The 23,440-nt window shown below is 38.3% G+C and overlaps 1 protein-coding gene across 1 annotated transcript in view; it reads right to left on the reverse strand.

Annotated features, from left to right (window-relative positions):
* PAPLN (papilin, proteoglycan like sulfated glycoprotein) overlaps positions 1 to 23,440 on the reverse strand; it is a 77,935-nt gene that overhangs the window by 49,946 nt on the left and 4,549 nt on the right. Inside the window, exons 2-3 of the mRNA XM_083350538.1 lie at positions 16,066 to 16,128; positions 5,216 to 5,331 (exon numbers count right to left, since the gene is read on the reverse strand). Coding sequence (XP_083206664.1) covers positions 5,216 to 5,331; positions 16,066 to 16,122 — 173 coding nt within the window. The 5' untranslated portion in view covers positions 16,123 to 16,128. The remainder of the gene's footprint in view (positions 1 to 5,215; positions 5,332 to 16,065; positions 16,129 to 23,440) is intronic.

The following is a 23,440-nucleotide window of genomic DNA, read 5'->3' on the forward strand; positions in this document are numbered from 1 at the left end:
TTCACATTCTGGAACCCTTGGGTAACATTTAAATAAGCCAAACGTGTAGTAAAGTGGTCTCACTAATATATTAACCAAAAAGAAATGCTGCATAATTCATTCCCACCCATAAGATCTGAGCAATTTAATCTCCAGCCCAGCCATATGGGAATGGCTTGTGAAATAGCACTCCTATTCAACTTTAAGCAGACGATGCTGCCAAGTAAGGCTTTTAATCTTCAAGGACCTTGACTCATGACAGAAGCTTAAAAGATACCAGGACTGTAAATCTCTATATGTGGCAGGCTGGGGTAGAGTTCCTATTTTTTCCCCCTGACAAAATTCATTAGTGAACAAACCACTAAGCACAATAGGATATGGATCATAACAGAATCCTGCTTCATAAAAGCATGTTGTGCTAGGTGAACAATTTTGAAATGTGGTTGCCATTGGGTAAATTCACTGCAATGGGAAGTACACAGTTCGCTTCAGGGAAGGGATGGTGTAATTTCCTCTGATGCCAATTCTGGCTGAAAAGGCAGGTGAACACATTGGAGAGAATTCAAAGTTGCATGATTCCTGCATGTGCAAATCCTATTGGAGTCAGTGACACTTGTGGCAAGAAAAGAGAATTTAGAGCCACATCTTTGGAAAATACTCTCTCAAAACTATGGACTTTTCTTGATGCCACGAGCCTTTCCTTCTTTGGACACACAACTGGGAGTTCTGGATTTCCAACATATTTGTAATCCTTTCCCCAGTCTAGGAAAGGCTGATCCAAGATTTATCATAATAAGGTCATTGTGATTACTTATTGGACAGGATCCAAGGGACTTTCCTGCAGGCATCATTTGTCCTATGGAAAAATGGATTTTTTTCAATTGACAAATTGCCTACAGTACTGGTGGGTAGTGTAATGGGATCAAATATTGGTCCAATAATAAAAATAAGAAGATCATAAAAAATATAGTTTTCTATGGACTAAACAATAAATATAAGCTTTTGAGTTGTAAAGAATATTTTTCTGAGTTGGAAGGTCAAAGTTATGCAAATATCTGGTACATCTTTGCTTTCTGAAAGATTGAAAAAAAAATGATCCAGCCATTCCTCTATATTTTCTAAAAAGTTCATTTTTATGGTTAATTTTAAAATTGTTTTTCTAAATGTATTTAGGAATTTGCTGTTCAATTATCATAATAGGAAAATGCTCATAACCTCTTCAGTATTTCCTGCAAGAGCCTGTTCTCACAGCAATCTTCTATGTGTATGTGTGGTGTGTGTGGCACACTCTTCACAAGCCTGATCAAACCAAATTTATTACTCTGATTGCCACCACCAGATAGATTTGCAGTTGACTAACTGCACCTAGAGTGTCGGGCCTCAATGGAACTACGTCTACATTCAGGGAAGTATTGAGTGGGATATCTCAAGATTCTGTCTTGGCCCCAATGTTCTTCAGCATCTCCATCTCCATCTACATGAGGGGATTGAAGGGGAAGTCATCAAATTTGAAGGCAACACCAAACTGAGTAGAATTGCTAAAATTTTGGGAGATAGACTCAAGATTCAGAAGAATCTTGATAGTCTTGAGCATTGGACCCTATCCAACAAGATACAATAAGTGGTAAGAAAAGTAAGGTTCTGCACTTAGGGAGGAAAACCAAGTGCACAGGTACAGAATAAGCAATCCTTGGCTCAACAGTAATACCTAAGAGATAGATTTAGGTGTCCTGGTGGACCACTGCTTAAGTATGAGTCAGCAGTATGCTGTGGCCACCAAAACAGACAATGCATATCGTAGGTTGTATCAACATGAGAAGAGATAGTGCCGCTCTACAATGCACTAGTAAGGCCACACTTGGAATACTATGTCCAGTTCTGGTCACAGTACAAAAAAGATGCTGAGGCCCTAGAAAGAGTGCAGAGAAGAACAAATATAATAAAAGGTTTGTATGATAAATGGCTAAGGGAACTAGCTACGTTTAGCCTAACAAAGAGAAGGCTTAGGGGTGACATGATAACTATCTTCAAATACTTGAAGGACTGTCACAGGAAAGAGGAGGTCTATTTGCTCTTCTAAGCACCCGAAAGCAGGACAAAAAGCAATGGGTGGAAGCTAGTTAGAGAGATAGAGATCCAATCTGGAACTAAAGAGAAACTTCCTAATACTATTAGTCAAAGAAAAGAGTTTTGGGTGCTCCACTGCCAATGGTTTTCAAGAAAAGATTGGACAATCATTTGTCTGGAATGGAATAAGGACTCTTGCCTTGGGCAGGGGGTTGAATTAGAAGGCCTCCAAGGTGCCTTCCAATCTTATGATTCTATGATTGCAATGGAAGCAATCTGAAAGATCTGAAATACGTCTTTTTCTTTCCATATAGGTAAGCAAACAGACTTCTCCCTGATTTCAAATAAATGAAAAGAAGGGGACACTCCCTGATTAGAAAAAATAGCAACCCCCCCAAAAAAAAACAGATCTTTCTAGTAACGTTTACAAAAATGAAGCAATGAGATCTTCAGACATGTTATTATTGAGGGTTTTAAATTCTCTCTGTGTGCAAATTTAAAGCTTAAAAAAAAGGAGAGAGACTTGACGACAGAGATCTTCATCTAGAATGCATATCTAGTAATTTCGCAATACCTTAGGACAAACTGATTTTTGAAAGCATTTGTTATGGTAGCATTCAACACTTTTAATGTCTGGCCTTGTTTATACAAGACTAGTACATATCCTCCAGAACATTACAACTAATGGGTGCAGCTCTGCCTGCCCTAGCACGCAAGGCTCAGGCATTTTTATTACTACATAGATGTAACTAACATCTAGAGTTTTGTTAGTGTCTGCAAAATGCCATGCTTACAATGCCTCTGCTATGTCTACAGTGTCTGCAAACAAAGCAGCACTAACCCGGAATTTCAGTTTGATAGCGGTCAGGAGAGTTTTTCAGAGTTTAGATCTGATTATTGTAAAGCTATTTATACCTGGATGAGCTATAAACAATTTCCAAATTAATTTTCCACCATGAGATTACAAGGCAAATTAGAAATGTACAATTACAATGGGAATTTTTTTTTCTTTTAATGACCCTGTGATCCCTTTATTTGGGGTGGAGTTGGGGTGACTAAGTTGACCCGAGCATTTACTGACCTGATGCCTACGTGGAGTTTGCAGCAGATATTTTCTCTTTACACCCTGACAGAGAAATATCTTCTGTGAACTCCATGTAGGCATCAGGAAGGGCATCCACTCAGTCACCCCGAACAATTTAAAAATAAATTTTAATTAAAAAAATTAAAATTAAAATAAATTAAAATTCTTAGGCAATGTTCACAATCATGCTCATTCTTGGAAGTTTTACTGTGGAGTAAATCAGAGAAGGGAAAAATGAAAAAGTCTTGCATTATGACTAGGAAGCTATTTCAAACCTCATAGTGGCATTGACCTGGGAAGCCATCAGATCCAAATTGCTTGGAAAAATAAATACTTTTGTGCTATCTTCCCAAATAATCAGTTTTTCTCCCCTCTCTTTCTCCCTTTCTTATTTTAACAGAAAATATAACTTACAATACAATGCAATGCAATGCAATGCAATGCAATGCAATGCAATGCAATGCAATACAATACAATACAATACAATACAATACAATACAAGTAAAGGTAATTGTTCCCCCGCACATGCGTGCTAGTCGTTTCCAACTCTAGGGGCCAGTGCTCATCTCCGTTTCAAAGCCAAAGAGCCAGCGCTTGTCCGAGGACGTCTCCGTGGTCATGTGGCTGGCATGACTAGATGCCAAAGGCGCACGGAACACTGTTACCTTCCCACCGTAGTGGTCCCTATTTTTTTACTTGCATTTTTATGTGCTTTCGAACTGCTAGGTTGGCAGAAGCTGGGACGAGTAACAGGCACTCACTCTGTTACGCGGCACTTGGGATTCGACCCGCCAAACTGCCGACCTTCAGATCGACAAGCTCAGCGTCCTAACCCACTGAGCCACCGCATCCCAATATAATATATTAAATATAATAATATAATAAATAATAATATAATATAATAAATATAATAATATAATAATATAATATAATATAATATAATATAATATAATATAATATAATATAATATAATATAATATAATATAATATAATATAATATAATATAATATAATATAATATAATATAATATAATAATATAATATAATATAATATAATATAATATAATATAATATAATATAATATAATATAATATAATATAATAATATAATAAATATAATATAATAATATAATATAATATAATATAATATAATAATATAATATAATATAATATAATATAATATAATAAATATAATATAATATAATATAATATAATATAATATAATATAATATAATATAATATAATATAATATAATATAATATAATATAATATAATATAATATAATATAATATAATATAATATAATATAATATAATATAATATAATATAATATCTACACAAAACTTTTAATACTTCCAGGATATTGCTGATCTCAAAACTGCCAATCCCAGGGAAAATTCAGAAGGACTTTCCAATCTAAAACTGTGGAAATATAGTTTATCTCAAGTCCATTTCTGCCCCTTGTGGCCAGAATCAAAATAAAGGGTTGCACCCTATTATAAGTTGTGCTGCCATTACCTTTGTGTATTTGTGTAATGCTAATTGTTCAGAGCACTGTAATTGTAATCCTTTCCACAAAATCAACACTGATGTTAATACCTTGTTCCTTTTCAAACTACTGATGGGAGGAGAAAGACAACAGCTCACCTAAAAATGTATAATGGCTTGGAGCAGAGGCTAAATCAAGTTACAAACTGACTTATTTACCCAAAAAGGTTATTGATAATAAAAACCTCAACGTATGCCATGTGACAGTCCTTACTGACCTAATTAATATCGAGATATTTATTTTTAAAAAACTAAGTTGGGATATGATGCTTACATCCTCCATGTACTTCATTCCCATATGTTGTCACTTCCTAGTCATCCAGATCCCCAATATAGTGAAATATAATCCAAGCAAGCACCATTAGGAACTAAACGAGACAAAAGCATCTCCCAGCAAATAGATAGGCAATTTTGGGCCTCAGAAATCTACCTAATGTTTCATAAGACGCTTCTTAATTTTCCATACAAGAGCTGTTGTACCCTTTCTTGTAAATGATACAACTTGAGTAGAAAACTGAATTGCAAAGAAACAGTTATTACCTCCGTGAGTAGCAGTGCCTGTGCCGAAGACTGATGCCTCCACCACAGCTTCGGCTGCATTCACCCCATTCTCCCCAAATTCCCCAGAAGTCATTTTGCCTCTTTGCTTTTCGAGCCTGTAAGAACAATTCATTAGATAGCAAGAGGGTCAACATTTGGAATCTTAAGGATACTTTTCAACAACACAATATGGTTGAGAGACAATGACAACACCATTTGTCTCATCCCTCCTTTTGCCTCTCAGTGGTGTGGCAAAGAGCAAACCTCTTGTGACAATGGCATTTGTGCACACTTGAGATGATTCATCTAGGTGCGTCTATCCCATGGTCAGGAAATAATGTGGTGCAACTCACAATCTATCATTTTTACAAGTGAAAGTCAATCTGTCCTGTAGACCAGAGGACCTCAACCTTTTGAGCACCAGGGATCGGTTCTGTGGAGAGGGTTTTTTCAGTGGACCAGAAGGGGCGTGGTTTCATGTACTGCTTGCATCCCGTGGATGGGGCTTTGTTTCCACAGACCGGTTTCTGGCATGCTGTGGCCTGGTGCTGCTCCACGTACCAGGGGTTGGGGACCCCTGCTGTAGACTGTCCACATGCATACATACACATAGGACAGGGAGAAGGGAAAAGATTTATCATATTTCACTTCAAAAAAGACTCATCTATCTACCAATGGATAGTTGAAGAAAGGCACAGAATACAGGGAATCATCTATTCTTAATTGCATTTGCAAGATGTATGGGGCTTTCTGGGAATCTGAAAAACAATTAAAACAGTGAGCTGTAGTGTCTATACCAGATTATCTTCTAAAGTTCTTTTTGACATTCTTTTTGTCAGTCTTCCAAGGTAAACAAACTTGGAAACCAAAGGTGTACAAGCTGATACTACTTTTAGTATAAGCTTATAGTAACAGAATTTTGCAAGTCTGAATGTGTTTCCCTCCATTTCCCCCTTTTTCTTCATGAGAACTAGGGAGGGACATGTCTGATACATTTTCTCAAATTACATTTTTGGTGTGGACTCTGATTTTTTTAATTAGATCCTTGTCTTGGTTGCAGCTCTTCCTACTGTTCTTTAAGGTAATTTCTGCTGCTCATTACATTTACAAATTATTTATGTGGCAACTTAAAGAGTATTGAAAATTACATTTGAAGCCCAGCCATTTTTAAATCTGGTTTATGCTGCTAGCATTCATAAGTAAATTCTGTTTTTTTCATTTTATGAAGTTCATGGTAGACATTTTCTTCCTTGACATGTCCAAGAATACTCAAGTTAAGGAGAATAATAATGGATGGAAGATTAAGCATATTTTTCTAGAAAGAGCTCTTCAAGGCATGGTTAGAATAACTGTAAGGAGGTGTGATGGCTCAGTGATTAAAAATGGTGAGCTTGTCAGCTGAAAAGTTGACAGCCCAGGTTTGAAAGCTGAGCACTGCTTGACAGGGTGAGTCCCCGTTACAGCTCCTGCTAACCTAGCAGTTCAAAAGCATGCAAATGAGAGTAGATAACTAAGTACCACTTCAGTGGGAATGTAACAGTGTTCTATGAGCCACAGCATATAGTCATGCTGGCCACATGACCACGGAATGTCTTTGGACAACACTGGCTCCCTCTGCTAAGAAACAGAGATGAGCACCACCATCTAGAGTTGGACATGACTGGACAGAGGAAACTTTACCTTTATAATAACTGTAATAATAATAATGACCCTTGTTTCCTCTTTATTTTGAGAAATCCCAGAAAAAAATGGGTCCTGCCCAAACAACTTCAAGACTAACTCAGAAGAGTCCATGGGGGAGGGGAGGACAAATGTGTGACAGGCCCACAAATCAAGGACAAATGAAATTAGTTCTGAGAAGTTCTTGATGGCTGTTTTCCTATAGACAGAAATCTTGCCAGAGTAAAGTAACTATCTACATATTAGATATACCCTGTGAATTGCTAAGGGAATCCACCTTTTCCTTTTCCTTTACATCACAGATTCCAAGCTCCAATATTTCTTTACTCTCTGGGAAAGAGCCCCTCCCTCTTACAATTCCACATTACATTCCACCACATCTGATAAAATAAGCTTTACAATGTTGTGATGTAAGTCCTACCCATTTTGTATGTGTGTTGTGATGTTGAAAGCAAGGAGCTTGCATTGCAATGTAACAACCATCAAATTCTATAGGTGCCTCTGAACCGGCCACCATATATCTCTGGCCTTTCATTGGTTTTAAGTTATCCTGCACATCTCAAACAACTGTATACGAATAAGACTTAATTTAACAATCCCAAATCTCAAACAGAGAAAAAGTGTAAAAACCAAATTCCATTCCAAACTACTGTCTAGGTGTGCATACTGAAACTGAAATGAGATTTAATTTAACAAACCGAAACCCCAAGCCTATTTTTTTTTTAAAAAAATAGTCCTTTAAGTATTTTGCCTAATATATTCTGAAGTGTGGGAATATATACTACTGTATCTCCTAATCGTTCTGTAGTTTCTGGATGAAAGATCCTAGTTTGTATTGAATTAACATGTTTGTGGTAAAACTGGGCTTTGGTTGTGCTTACAATATGTCAAATTGTGTCAGAATAGACTAGTACTGTCCCTACTGTAAGCAGGGAGATAGCAATAAATATCAATGGATCATTGGATGACCACAACATCTGCTAAGTGACATGAATAGATGATTAAGAACAAGGTGATGATATGGAAAACACTGTTGGGCTTTTCAGACACTCAAGAATGAATGAAAATGATGAGTCATTTTTGAAAATGAGTTAAAACTACATCTGTTCATTGCATACACATTGAAAGGCAACAGATATGTAAGTATGTTTGATTTTATTTTCCATGTTGAAGGTTTGGCAGAATTAAGGATTCAAGAATGATTCTTGCTACCAAATGAGGAAACACGCAATTTCTGGTGATGTTAATATTTGGTAAATTGTGGCGAAAATGGACATGAAAGAAAAGAAGTGAAGGTAGAGAAATAGTACAACGAAAAACTAGAAAGTAAGAGAGGGATTAAATTTTCAAGTGTGCCTGGGAAGGTGCCTGGCAGAATTCTGAGCGCAAAGAAGGGATAATGAGAGGTAAGAATGAATAACTTATGGAAAATCCAGTGCGGCCTTAGCAAGGATAGCTGGATGCAGAACAGATTTTTGCTCTTCAAGAGATCATTGAGAAATGAATGAAGGTGGAAGCAGAAAAGTATTGAGAGGAAGTATTGAAAGATGTTGATATAAAATAAATGTGGCCCGATTTCCATCTTTCCCTTATCAAATTTTATTTCTTGAGCTTACTATTCCTTTCAAAAATCTTGCATAATGTATCTTAACCTGGAAAGGAATATTGTGATGATGGCTATATGTGCATGCTCTCTTTTAATCATTTTAAGAAAAAGTTACTTCTGTTTATCTATAATGAACTCTTTCTTTTTTTTGTTCTCACTATAAACCCATATTAGGCAAATTTTATGAAGCTGATCTTGTATGTTGTATAGGAAAGGCACCATTTACTGGACTGTTAATCATGATTTCATTCAAGGTTTTTGAAACATTGTGCCAGAAGAATGAACAGTTCTGCAGTGACCAAACAAGCCTATTTTGTTCTGGTACAAGCTGAACAGCTAGTAAAAGATGATGAAACCTGGCTTAAATCTTAATCTGGCGACCCAGGTGCAGAATCCTAAAAACTGCCAAGAAGCTGTAGCTTTCAATACAATGTAATTCCCTTTGGTTTGACTGCTGGTATTCTAATCCTAACTTTTAGAAGTTTTAGTCCAACTCACAAGTAGGAGCCAAACTTAACTTTAAAACCAACAACAGCATTAAAAACAAAGCAAAAATCAACATATCAGTATACACATTCCCCCACCCAAAGATGGCATCATCTAGCATCCTGACCCAATGCAGGGGAAGGGGGAAAACCATGTTTTTAAAGCTTTCCTAAACTCTAACAGGGCCAAATGTGTTGTGTAATGGGTTCTTTGGCACAGGAATGAAGACGAGGCAAGTGAGTTCAGGAAAACTCATGTTTATTTGCTTGCAGAATCTGAACTGAGCATTGGGCTGTAACTAGCTGCAATATATAATCTAGCCCCTAGGCGGCAGCCAGTAGGTTTGAAGCAACCATTGCCACCTAGGGATAGACAATAGCAGCACTGGAGACTTGTAGTCTGGGTTGCTGGAGAACCGTTAGCTGCTCCAGCAACCCACGTGGTATTACTATTGAGCCCAATACATATCAAAATGAATTTTGGGATCTGGAGAAAGATTGTTCCAAACAGCAGATGCTACAACAACAACAAAAAAAAATACTATAAAGTTCAAAGAAATCCGTCACTGCCACCAATGTGACCTTCCCTTGAAATACAAATAACATATTTCAAGAGGCATGTTGTTGTTGAAACTTTGGCAGAGAAAGAAAAAGCTAAACTTTGTCAAGGTCCTGAATCTGTTCACCCTTCCTCATGGCTGCTACATGGAAAATAACAAAAATACCGGTATGTGCTAATGGCCGACACCTTGGAGATTATTTTTAGGATGTCAAATCTGGATAAAATGATAACAAATAATATTGCTTCTACTTCATCCTTGAGTATGTTTAAACTCACAATGAAAATATCCATTCTTAAGAACATAAGAAGTTAACACCAGAACGGCTACATACAGTCTCTTTTTATCCCAAAGCCCTTTGCCAAAAGCGGCTGAGAGGATGCCTGTCAAACCCCTATAAATAGGATACAAGTGTTAATAATCTACCTTCACTATTTGTCACCAGTCTTGATATTCAGAGGTACTGATTTCTGAGAGTTAACCAAGCTTCTATTTAGCCATTTAGTATGATTAATGGGGTAATCTTCTAGTTTATCTCTTTTTAGAGCCATTTTAAGATGCATCTACCATTGTATTACAGGCAGTTCAGACAAGAAATTTAGACTCTTTTTCTAAACATCCATTTGGGGGTGTAAATTTTAGGGTGTAAAATGTCAAGTTTATTTCATTAGCTGAGGAAAAATAAAAATTAGAATTTGAAATCTTCAGGTGCGGAACAGAACTAGATTGCATTTTGACTATGATTTGGGCAGAAAAGCCTTGTCACAAAAAATATGGGAGTTTATGTAAAGAAAGTTTGATTAGATACCCAGTAAAGCACCGTATACAATTTTTATATAAAGATATAAAACTCACTCATTTGCCATGACCTTAAAATGGAGTCAATAAATGTGTATAGACAATGCTCAAAGCATTTCAGCTGTAAAGAAATCCACCATTTCTTGTAGTCACTTTCTGCAACTAGTGATTCACTGACAGGAGCTGGTTTGTAAAATGCATAAAACCCCATGAGTTATCACGTGATTATGGAAATGTACTTGCACAAAACAGGAATCTGGTGGGCAAGGGAAGGTCAATAAATGAAAGATGAAACAGAAGATGGGGCAGGAAAAGAGCAGCATGCTATATAGCAATATATTAATTTTCATAGGTCAATTGTAGACTAGCTAGTGCCTAGAACAGGTGTGCCAAACTCGCAACTTCACATGACGTGTTGCGACTTATCATAACTTTTTCCCCATTGCTGGAGCTGGGGTGAGCGCGGGTTTGGCATGATGCATCCAGCCCATGGGCTGGCAGTTTGACACCCTTGGCCTAGAAAGTTGCAATAATCCAAAGTAGTCAATCAATCCCAAGGCTGCATGCAGCAAATTATCTAACAGGTTCTGCCCTGGCTCCCAGAGAGCCCCATAAAGAAGTCAATAAGTCTAGGTTCAGGTCAGTGGTTGTCTTCAAGGATAATCCACCCAGGCTAGATCACTGGTCGGCAAACTGCAGCTCTGGAGCCGTATGTGGCTCTTTCAGCCTTCTACTGCAGCTCCCAGTCCTCCTCCGCCATTTGCAGAGAGAGAGAGAGAAAGAGAGGGGCACTTGCGATTCCCTTCTCTCTCTCTCTCTCTCTCTCTCTCTCTCTCTCTCTCTCTCTCTCTCTCTCTCCCCGATCATCTGCTCACCTGGCCAGCTGGCCTCATGCTGTTCTCCGACAAGCTGACAAGCTTATTGGGCGGGCTCCCTGCCCTTGCTGCATCTCCGCAGGAAGCAGCAGAAAGCAGTAGCTCTCTCTCTGTCTCTCTCTCTGTATCTCTGTGTCTCTCTCTCTCTCTCACACACACACTTTTACCTACTTAGTGTGGGAAGAGGACTGGCAGACCAAGGGCTGGAATGAGCCAGCCCAATAAGAATGTGTGTCAGCTTATCGGAGAACAGCATGTGGCCAGTTGGCCAGCTGAACAGAAGATCGGAGAGAGGGAGAGAGGGGGGGAAGAGAAAAAGAGAGAGAAAGAGAGAGAGAGAGAGGGAGGGAGAGGAGAGAGAGAGAGAAAGAAAATATGAATATATGTTGTCCTTACTGGACTTTTAGTAAAGAATGTTTAATGAAATATTTTGATTTTTTTTAATTAAGAGATGAGGTATGGAGATAATTATGAGGTATCTAAAGATGGTAGATAAGCTACTAAAATTGTTTTCATCTGTTGGAATGAAAGAGAAAGTTTTTTTTTCCCCTTCTTTCTCCGGCATAAAAATTTGTTTTCTTTGTAGCAGTTCATTGATTTCATAAATGCAACACACTATAGTTTTTTTTATACATAGCATAAAGATAAAAAAGGATATATGCAGTGTTATCTTCATTTTAGATGTCAAAGGGGTTTTGTGGCTCCCACTGTTTTCTTTTCTGTGAGAAAGGGTCCAAGTGGTTCTTTGAGTGTTTAAGGTTGCCGACCCCTGGGCTAGATCAACTTCTCAACATGATGAGAAAACAAAGGCTTAATTTCAAAATAACAAAGTAGGAAGAAGCAGCTCAGATGGACACCTAATTCACATGATATAATAAATTAGAGCAATTGCTCAGGTATTTAACATTTGGCTTAACTGAGTTCTTTCAAGGATGCAGCAAAGCATGGTTTACTTCAGAAAGAGGTGTTATGCCATTTTTAAATTCTCACTTTTTGTTTTTAAAGGCAGTTAAGCACAACTGAAGGCACAATTCCTAACCATTCCAAACACAGTCTCAAATGAAATCTTAAGAAGAGCGAGCCAAACTGATTCATAATTATACTAATCATTGCTTATTTTATCCATAAAGTGTTGAACAATGAGCTGGTCCAGACAAAATAGTAAGCCATGGCATAGACAGTAGTTTGTAACTCACGGTAGTTGGATTTGAGCTAAGCCCAAACCAAGCAAAGCACTATGGCATGATGGGGTGAGTGATCTTAGCTTTATCTTACTAGAAAGCAAAAGTCTGTGTCTCACAGAAGCACTTTTGTTGTTTTTCATTGATATTTACCTTGTCTTCTTCTGTTTGGAGGATAAAATAAGAATGAGTCATCTAATCCTAACCTTCTTAATTTACCTGTAGTTTCATAACAAAAAGGTGTCTGCTAATTATGCCACTTTCACTGAGAGTGCATTCCCACTAGTGCTTACCTATTCCATTATCCTTTCTTGAAAACAACAACTTCTCCCCTTTTCCACACATTATCTCCATCTCACGTGTAACACGTTGATAGGAGAGGCTTAAGGCCTTATCCTTTTGTCTTTCCAAAAATGACTGTACAAACATGCCCCACGGACTGTTTATAAATGAGATGTTCTCATGATTTTGCCTGCATAACTTCCAAAGTCCACAAGGGAAGTGGCTTAAAATCAGTCTCAACTACAGTATTTGAGATTTAAAATAGAGCTTTCTCTGTTCTCCCAAGAAAGATTTTGCCATGGGCATGATTTAAGATGCTTCATTGAGGATGTGCTTGATGAAATACTCAGGGGTTGGATTGGCCCAGGACGTATTGGCTATATTAGCCTGTTGTGGATATGCATCTATACAAATACAGCCATAAAAATACATATGGAATTGATATTCTTTAAATGGATAAGTGACCAGATTTTCCATGAGAAATGAGATAACTTCCATAAAGGAATCTGTGCAATGTTCTTTTACATGATATAACCATATACTGTGTTCTTTTGAAAGAGCACAAGACCTGATTTTTAAGTATGGATTTAGCACTCCTTTAAAAAAAACAGTATATCCATATCTTAACAACAGGACTAATGTTCACTTCAGAGAGCACAAGTCCTGTGCTTTATGGAAGATTGTTTTCAACTGGGAAAAGTACAGCCAGCTGTGCATTACTGGTTCTGTCACCTATGAGGATGACAGGATTTCTGCTGCTCTGCCAAGAAGTGATTTTGTGTGGCCGCACTTTTCAACGTTTTTATTCTGTGAGGGAGAGGCCAGCGCATCATTTTGCTACTAAACTGTAGCGTACTTCTGGATGCTGCTGGCTCTGTCCCTTTCCTGACTCCATTGCCTCTTCTTGGCAGCCTATGTTTAAGAAAGAGTATATACCAGTGATGGCGAACCTTTTAGAGACTGAGTACCCAAACCACAACCCCAAACCCACTTATTTATCACAAAGTGCCAGGGCCGCCTCAGTATTGTGGTGCCCTCAGGGGGGGCATGGGGGTGTGGCCCACTGGGTGGGCATGGCTGCAGTTGTCACAGCAGACTGGGTGGTGTGGCTGGAGTGGGCGTGGCCCCCTCAATGTTGTTCATGGGGGGATGCCTGTAGGGGCCGGGCAGGGTTGGGGGAGATCCAAGGGGTCTCTGACTGGTGGGGTGGTGGGCAGGAGGCCCAGCATAGATGGGGGGGAGGCACACAATCCTAGTTGGGCCTGGGGGGCCATGGCGCTGATGGGGATCTGGCTTTCCCTGCTCGGGGTGGCCTTTGGCTTGATGGGCGTGGGCATGCTCTACCACCTCTACTCGAGCTTGCTAGCTGGCTGCTTCACCTCCTTTGTGTTGGGTGGGGCTGCTGCTCCGGGTGGCAGCCTAATGGACCTGCGCAAGCTGCTGGCAATGATGGCGCGCATGCCCACAGAGAGGACTCTGAGTGCCGCCTCTGGCACGCATGCCATAGGTTCGCCACCACTGGTATATACAATCCAAGGATTGGTCAGAAGCATCTTCCCCAACTGGACATCCTCTAGAAGTGTTGGACTATAACACCAAATAACTCGGAATGGACAGGACCTGTATTGTTGGAAAGGATCTGTATTGGATAATTGGTCCCACTGGTCACGTTCTAGGCCAGGCTAAGGACTTCAGCATTTAAATGAAAAATTTAAATTGACATGTCAAACTTTAGCAAGATCATGTCTATTGATTCCTGAAAAATGGAAAACAGAGGTATATTATAAAATATATGTACATTATAAAACCAAATAAAAGATAAGAGCAGTCTACTTCTTGCTTATAATTTTAAAATGTATACCAAAAATCATGCCACTGGTAAAACTAACCCAATCTATCATTTGCTGACTTAGAAAATAGCCTGGAAACACAACAGGGAGACCTCCACAGACTGTTGAAGGATGATGGTAGATACAAACATCAACTAAATACATATTTTTATGAAGATGCAAGCATGTTTAAACATGGTGGTGCATGAAGCACACACATTTTTATTTCTAATATTACATTACAATTACATTACATTACATGCTTTATAATTTTCAAATCAGCCTGTTCCTAACTTGGGAAATGAAAGTACCACCTTGAATACATCAACTTAAGTAGCATAGGCAAATACTGTAGCAAATTCACTTCAGGGCATGTGTCATTGGAAGAAAACTCTGCACATTTCTATATTTCTCTTCCTTCAGTCCCATAATATAGCCACCAATCAGCATAATTTAATATACAAATTTGCAGCAGATAGTAATTTATAAAAGCAATAATTACCATCAGTTTTTAAAATGCAATCAATCAAACTCTAATCCTAAACACAATCCAAATGGGAAATCAAACAAGGGAATTAGCTGTGAACCAAAACTGAGATCAAAAGCTTTCTTTAAAGTCACCGAGAGGCCACATTTAACTGGCAGACTTTATGGCAGAGGTCCCCAACCCCGGTCCATGGACCAGTACTGGGCCGCAGCATGCTTGCAACCAGTCCACACAAACAAGGAAAGCCCCATCCGTGAGATGCAGGCAGCACACAAAACCATGCACCCTCCGATCTGCGGAAAAACCTCTCTCCATGGAACCAGTCCCTGGTGCCCAAAAGGTTGGAAACCTCTGCTTTATGGTATTTATCCCCCTTCCCCAGCCTGAAACTCTGTTCCCTGCACAAAACTATTACGTTGTCAAAACTTCTAATTCTTAAAGCAAAAGATGCTTTACTGCTACACCTTAACAAGGCCTATTTAGAGGACAACTTGTTTCCCACACTGGCCAAAAATATCTACCTTTGGAAAAGATGCAAGGAAGAGATGACTTTTCATATTCAGATGTGTGCTGTTTCTTGTCTTGATAGGCAGCATGGGATAAGTTGGGCCTCTAAACCTAGCCCGTAGAGTTTGCAGTGAAATTCCTTTCCCAGAATTTCATTCTTTCATAATTCTTTGATTCTTCCCCCATAGTGAGAGCTGCTTTCTCCAGATAGCTAAAGACACAATTACCATTGCTTCTCTTGGCATGTGGGATTCTGTTTTGCTTGATTCTGCTTTGGCTGGTATATGCTTTCTCCAATAGTGAAAGATGCCAGGCGGCCTGAGAGGGTCTCCTAAGAGCCCTGCCTTAGAAGAAACTCCACATGAAGTGCAGGATAATTGAAACCAACCATGTTCAGCAAATTAGGAGGAATTCCCAGTTTTTCCCTACTTAAACTGCCTTCATCAAAACAGCATTAGCATACAACATGTACCTTTGTTTTAGTATTCCACATCCCTTACAAACGTCTGGCCTTTATTTTCATTTGATTCCAGTTCTGAAAGTTGGATCTCAATACTTACCGCCAATGAAGATGGAGACACCACTGCCAGTGTAACCAGTAGGATTAAGAATACCATTGTGTCCTGCAGATGATAAGAAGAAAGTAATCACAAAAGGAGAAACCATGTTTAAAAAACAAAGGGAACTTCCCTCTCCATCTCTCTGTCATGGGTCAGTTTGCACTCTCTCTCTCTCTCTCTCTCTCTCTCTCTCTCTCTCTCTCTCTCTCTCTCTCTCTCTCATCTGCTTTCCTCTCTTCAAGTTGTGGTTTAGTTAGAGTGATTTTCACCAATGGTCTTCTTTAGTAATAAAAATCTTCATGTATTATTTTATTTATTTTTATTTTTATTATATTTGTATACCGCCCTTCTCCCGAAGGACTCAGGGCGGTGAACAGGGCACATATAAAAATACAGAGTACAAAAATTAAAAAAAGAATTAAATAGGAGCCGGAGCTAAAACAATAGAATAATATAAAAATCCACAATAAAAACCCCAACACATCCCCCATCAGGCCAGGCCGGCTTATTCAAATAGATAGGTCTTCAGACCGCGTCGGAAGGAGCGAAGGTCAGGTGCCATCCGGAGCTCAACCGGCAGCTGATTCCATAAAGCCGGGGCGCCCACAGAGAAGGCCCTCCCCCTGGGGGCCACCAGCTGACATTCTCTGACCGGTGGCACCCTGAGGAGGCCCTCTCTGTGGGAGCGCACAGGGCAGAGGGAAGTTGACGCTGGCAGCAGGTGATCCCCGAGGTACTCCGGACCCATGCCATGTAGGGCCTTGAAAACCATTACCAAAACCTTGAATTATCTATTACTAGATCTATTTTACTTCAGAGGGAATGAATGTCTGCTAACATTCGTTGATAGTTGATGGTCAATACTCTGCATCCTAATAATTCCATATTATGAGTAATTCATTATTCATAATCAGCCATATTATAAATAATTATGCATTTTCCATATCATGGGACATTCTGTAAATTATTCAGTATTCTTTGACACTCTGCTTATGTTCAAGAGCATATCCTCTAAGAAGTGCTGCTTCTCAATTCAACAAGAGTAGCAAGGTTTATTTACAAACAATCCAAATTGTGTTACTTTTTTTAAAAAAATAGAAAAAATACATAAATGAATAAAAACAAAGCTCATAAAAAGGATAATGGAGTAAAATAGAAGTGAATAAGCATTAGTTTTATAAATGTCACAGAGGTTATAATTTTCCAGGAGGTCATTACTTGACCAAGAATCATTATTAAGCTCCATAGAAAACATAAATATCAGGAACCATGGCCAGTACAGTATAAATCACAGAACGAAATTATGAACTACAATAAATTCTGGCAAATTCAATTACAATATCTTTTTTCATATGTGAATTGGACTAGAAAAATGGCTGCTGGTTTGAAGTTATCCCTCCTTTATCCCTCCTTCAACCCTAATCATTCTTTCTGCCCAAAGTAATTTTTCATTTGAAGGCTGTTCTTTTCACACTACAGGTAATTCTTGACTTACAACACAATTGAGGTCAGAATATTAGTTATAGATCATTGTAATTCACCACGTGTCCAGATTCAATTTTATGACCATTTTTATGACAGGCATTAAATGAATCACCATGATCATTAAGTGAAATACATGGGTATTAAGCAAATCATATGGTTATAAATCCAAATCTAGCTTATCCAATGGGTGTTGTTTTTTGCCAAAAAACAATCATATGACCATGGAATACTGCAACCAGTCATAAATGCAAGCCAGTTGCCAAGCGCCTGAAATGTGACCACATGACTGCATGGTGCAGCAGTCGTAACATTGAGGGTGGGTCATAACCAACTTTTTGTCAGTCCAGCGTAACTTCACATGGTGGTTAACTGGCCAGTGTGAGTAAAAGACTACCTGTAGTGATTGCAGTATGTGTCAATACATCAGTAATGAAGACAAACTATATATTGCTAGCTGACTGTGCAAGATACTGTAAATCATTAGCATGGAAACGGCCTCTGTCGTTTCCTTCTACACATAATGTATATGACACTTAACTTGCCCTTCAGGAGAGGGTGTTTAATAACATTTATTTTGCACTGTTCTCTGGTTCCACCATTGTTGGATCTTCAATAACTATCTTCTGTTCCTTTGAAAGAAATGTTGAACAGTCACAGGTTGAGAATCGAAGGAAATTTTCACTGAGTAATCCGGATCTGATTCCCATGTTTCTGTCAGTCAGCAGACAGCCTTTAATTAATTAGCTTCCCTTTGTTGCATTAAATGGGGCACATGTGCTTTCATTAAAGGGGCTGCAGGAAACAAGTTTTCCAGCTCCGGTTTCTCTGCCTTAGAAGTACCTTCATTTTATTGGGCAAAAGAGCCAGCTGCAGCCATCGTCACATGGCAGCATCAATGGCTTTGGAGGGGACAGGTGCAACCACAGGAAATGGTACCAGCTTACTTATTTTCCTTTCCCCCCACTCCCCAAAGAAAGAAATATTTTGGGGAATATTAAAAAGGCAGAATATTATATTTCCCAAAAGGAATAATGGAGAAAATCTTCAAAGTCAGAAACTTCTCCCTCTCCCCCAGCCAGAAACTCAGCAGGTCAGGTTTGTAGAAATGCAGATTTGACAATCCCATTCAGAAAGACTGAGGCCCCATTCATAAGCAAATACTACCTGCAGAAACTCATTCAAGACAGGATCTTTTGAAATCCCTTGGAGAAAGATTTGATAGCTAACAACAGCAGAGTGATAGGATTAGAACCAGCAATCCCTCACCCCAAAATCCAACACAGGACATAGCCATCAGCCACAGCCCCAGAAAAGCAGGACATGACCTTTAGGACCGAATAGGATTAACCCACCACCATCAGAATACCAAAAGGGCACACTGAACCTCAGGTCAAATTTCATGCCACAGGAACAGGAACAAATACAAAAGCCCAAGAGGGCATAAAAATCCACCAGTCCCAGTTCCATGTGGTCAGCTGCCCCAGAGCCACATGCTGTTGTGGTTCTGCTCTTCAATAAACAAGAACCTTCTTTCTAAAGCAGTCTCCATTTTGTTTATTCCTGGCTTGGACTTGGCCCTGATGAAGATTTTTCTTTCAACAGAATAGTATTAAAAAGTATACTCCATATGATTTTCAATATTTTCTTTGAATTTTACAGAAATAGGAAACAGTAAAATATATAATCATCATCATCATCATCATCATCATCATCAAAGCTAACTAAATTTCAGTAGACACCCTATGCCTCTAGATTACAAATAAGATTATTGGCTAGATGTTTAAATTTTGTTCATTTCTCATGTGTTTTTAATTAAAAGTGAATTTATTAAATTGATTCAAAGGCATAAAATAAATAATTTCTACTTCAGTTTTATTCCTTCTGATTAAAACAAAATTTTAAAAAGGCACTTTGGACAGTGAGATGGGCAGCATATAAACAAACATATTCATGGCCCTAGGCACTTTATCTATAATACTTAACTGATAAATCAGTCCTGAGTGAGAGAGTGCTGATAATAAGTGCTGGCAACCAAACAATGATAGGCTGACAATTCTTTATACTTTAGTATTGGTAAAAAGGAGTGGTGTTGATTGGCTCTAGAATCCACACACGCTTTTCCTTGTAGGAAAAATATTGAGGTAACCCTGAAAGGAATTTTTTAATTCATTCATCAGTGTCCATATGAGGATGTTTGTATGAATAGAGCCAAGCCCATTAAAAGTATCTTAACACAGATGCTTACATTCCAAAAGGACAAATAAAGGTTGTTAAGGAAGTTCTGACAAAAAGCCTGCTTCTTTTTGTTTTTCTCTCCTCATGGTGGGAAAAGGAGAAGGAGAATGTGTCTGCTCTCTCTCTCTCTCTCTCTCTCTCTCTCTCTCTCTCTCTCTCTCTCTCTCTCTCTCTCTCTCACTTACCTGAAGCCCCTAGTGAGGAGTGGGATAAAAAAACACAAAAAGTTATTTCCTTTTCCCAGGAGTCCTTGTGTATACATCCCTATTTATAACAGGGTTCCCAGCCAGGGGTGCTCACACCCCCTGGGGGTGTGAGACGATATTCCAGGGGGTGCAAAAACTTGGGTTTTCAAAATTATAGTGGATATGCATAATTCATTGCCATTATTTTGAACTTTTGTAAGGGAATGCGAGAATATATCAGAAGCGTTCTAGGGGTGTGGGGTATAGAAAAGGTTGGGAACCAGTGATCTATAAGATATGAACTTTGTCTAGAATAACACGGAATGAGCTTTTTTATTGAAATCAGAAAGGCTTTGGCATGGGATAATGGGTCATCTGGACAATTCCAGAACCCAGAATATCTTTTCAAGACTATGGCTATTTATTTGGGATGTAATATAAAAAGCATATTCAAACATTAGATGCCTTAGGGAACCAATAAAGTTTGGTTGCAATAGTCTTGCTGCTAAAGATAAAAATCAGGAATTTGCCGTATTCGGGTACTGTTACTACTACATCTGGAGGGGTGTGCGGCATGTAGTTCAACAAAATTATCACTCTATACTATATGTCAAAATCTATCATTTGTTTTTGGCTAATATTTGAAAATCTCAAGTATTTGAAAATTAACAAGAGATCAGAAATGGAGTAGTTTTCGGTTTCAATGGTTGGCTAAATGTACTGGAAAGGTATGTTATGAACAATTATCAAGCCAGATAGTAAATTGAAGGGAGAACTGCAGACTAGATTCCCTAGTCTAGAATCTGTCTTTGGGATCTTGCCAGTCTCTCTCCGAGTCCGGATTGTACAGCTGTTGCGATATGTCCCTGCTTATTTGGTATTGAGCCACTGCTTGCATCTGGGGAAGATTTATGCAGAACAGGGAAAAATATTCTGATTTCTACTTGTGTACTGATGATGAACACTAGATCATAACTTGCATAAGATTTTATAATCTGCAAATGACTGCATGGTGCTTTAGGTCTGAATTAGTGCAGAAACATTTGGCTGATATTTATTTTTACATGTTTAAAAATCTCTACCTTCACAGGATTCACAGGAAATATTCACTTTTCATTCCTTCACATGGAGCTTTTACCCCAGCTAATAATAATTAATTCCACCTCCTTTCTAAACTTTGTCCTTTAACATCTGTTTTAGCATGAGGGAGTAATGTAAAATCTACCCCAAAGAAGAACGTAGCAAGCGTTCAACATTTTGAAATATCAAAACTTAGAATAGAACAAAGAAAGCATTAGCAAGATATCTCAGTTCTGTCTTCACTAAGGGAATGATAATCCTAAAGAAAATTAGGATTCAGTTCTACATATTAGAATCTCCTATATCCAGTGGGTTTTTTGTCATAGAACTCACCAGAATGGAGTTCCAGAACTTTTTTTTTGACAGATTTTCCAAGTTTTAAAAGTAGCTTTTGAAAATTTGATGTTTAGTCCACATGGATTTGAATCGCCCTGTCGAGTGTAGCAGGTCGGCAGCAAAATCATTAAAATGGTGCATGTGGGCTGCTTGTGTGTCGAGTCCGATGCATGCGTACTTTGTCCGGCTGCTCGGCTTGTGGCACTGCTCAGCTTGTGATTGGTCGTGTGGTCGCGCATTGAGTGCTTACTGTGGGCAACGACCATTATGTTTTATTACACAACTGACGTGTGTGGATGTGTGTACAGTGATTGATTGACTACGTGAGAAAGGTAAATAAAAGATTAACAAGATGTGAGTTCTGGCACCTTTTTTCTTACAAAAAAAGCACTGCCTGTATCAATATTAAACCTTAATTCAATATTAAAATAGAATCATCATGCAATAACTAATAACTATCATTAGTATAATATAAATTATGTATAATAAGTCTTGATAAAAGTGTCATAGTTTCTGTCTAATCCCATATGTTGGTAATCCATGTGGAATTCTGGGAGCTGAAGTTCACTAATCTTAAAGTTGGCAAGGTTGAAAAACACTGGTTTAATCTGAAAATTGATCTTTATTTAATAATGCATACAAATTTAAAATCTAATTATTTCATTGTTGTTGTTAGCTGCGAAGTCGTGTCTGACCCATCGCGACCCCATGGACAATGTTCCTCCAGGGCCTTCCTGTCCTCTTCTGGAGTCCATTTAAGCTCACGCCTACTGCTTCAGTGACTCCATCCAGCCACCTCATTCTCTGTTGTCCCCTTCTTCCATTGCCCTCAATCTTTCCCAGCAAAGAAACCTACAAGTTTAGACACTGCTCCTTAGATGCTAATGCATACAATCTGAGGAGTGTCTATTTCCTTATTTCTTGGATCTGGAATCTGGTGCAAACGCAGAACTATGTGAGAGACGGGTTGCCTTACTGCTATAAGAAATAAAGCCTGTGTGTTCTGTGAAGAATCATCATACAACATTCCAAACAGGATTAAACTATTTTAAGAAAACATGCAGAAATAAACAATCAGTGGTATGGCAACATTTTTCCATGCAGGATAACTCAAATTTGAATGGGAGGAAAATGATCCTGCACAGGATTGCCAAGTATGTATTATGATGGTGTTGTTTATAAAGTTAAATGAAAACTTTAAATTTTTATATTAAAATATGTGCACAGCGCATAACACAGAATTAGTTTTTCAGCATTTGTGGTCTTCCTTATTATTTGATTCTCTGAAGTTTCTCTCTCTCAACAGTCCTGATTCTATAATATACCATGGCATAATTCCATTTCTGACTTTTAGAGTCAGAAATTTTTAAGTATTTATTCTTAAGTTTCTTTTCCCCTTCAAAACTAAAGCATTGCTTATCATTTACAATTAACTCATTAAATAAGGAACTGCAAACAGGGTAGAATTAAGCAATTAAATTCTACATAACTTTCTCAGCCTGATGCCCTAGAGAGGTACATTGGAATACTATTTCCATTATCCATTGCCAGCTGGTAATAATGAAATTTATGATCTAATTTATCTGGAGGGCATTCTAATGATGAAGTACTACGATATATTCCACCAAAGGCCAGAGATGATAGGATAGACTTAATCAAGTAAATACTTGAGAAATATTCTTGGTAGCATTATAAAATTGTGATAGAAAACAGTCAGCTATTGGAATATGTTAAACATGTGTACCTATGTAACCAGATATGTATATTAGATATGTTTATCCCCATACAAGTTGGCTTTTAGAATAATAGATAGTTTCCATGTGAACTAATAAGCCAATGGCTTTTTGGTGAAAAAGTAACTAGGAGATATGAGAAAAGACCTAAAGTAGGACTGGACAAGCCTTGTCGAAAGTTATAACAATATATGGGAACTGTAATCATTACATTACATAGAATGAGGTATTATGAATGGTGGATATTCTGGCTCAGTTCTTCTGGAATGCAAACCTGGCCTGGCCAGCTAGACTGAGTTGTAAAAGTATGAATGGGTGGGT

Source organism: Vipera ursinii (assembly GCF_947247035.1).
Source record: "Vipera ursinii genome assembly, chromosome: 1".
Classification (NCBI taxonomy): domain Eukaryota; kingdom Metazoa; phylum Chordata; class Lepidosauria; order Squamata; family Viperidae; genus Vipera; species Vipera ursinii.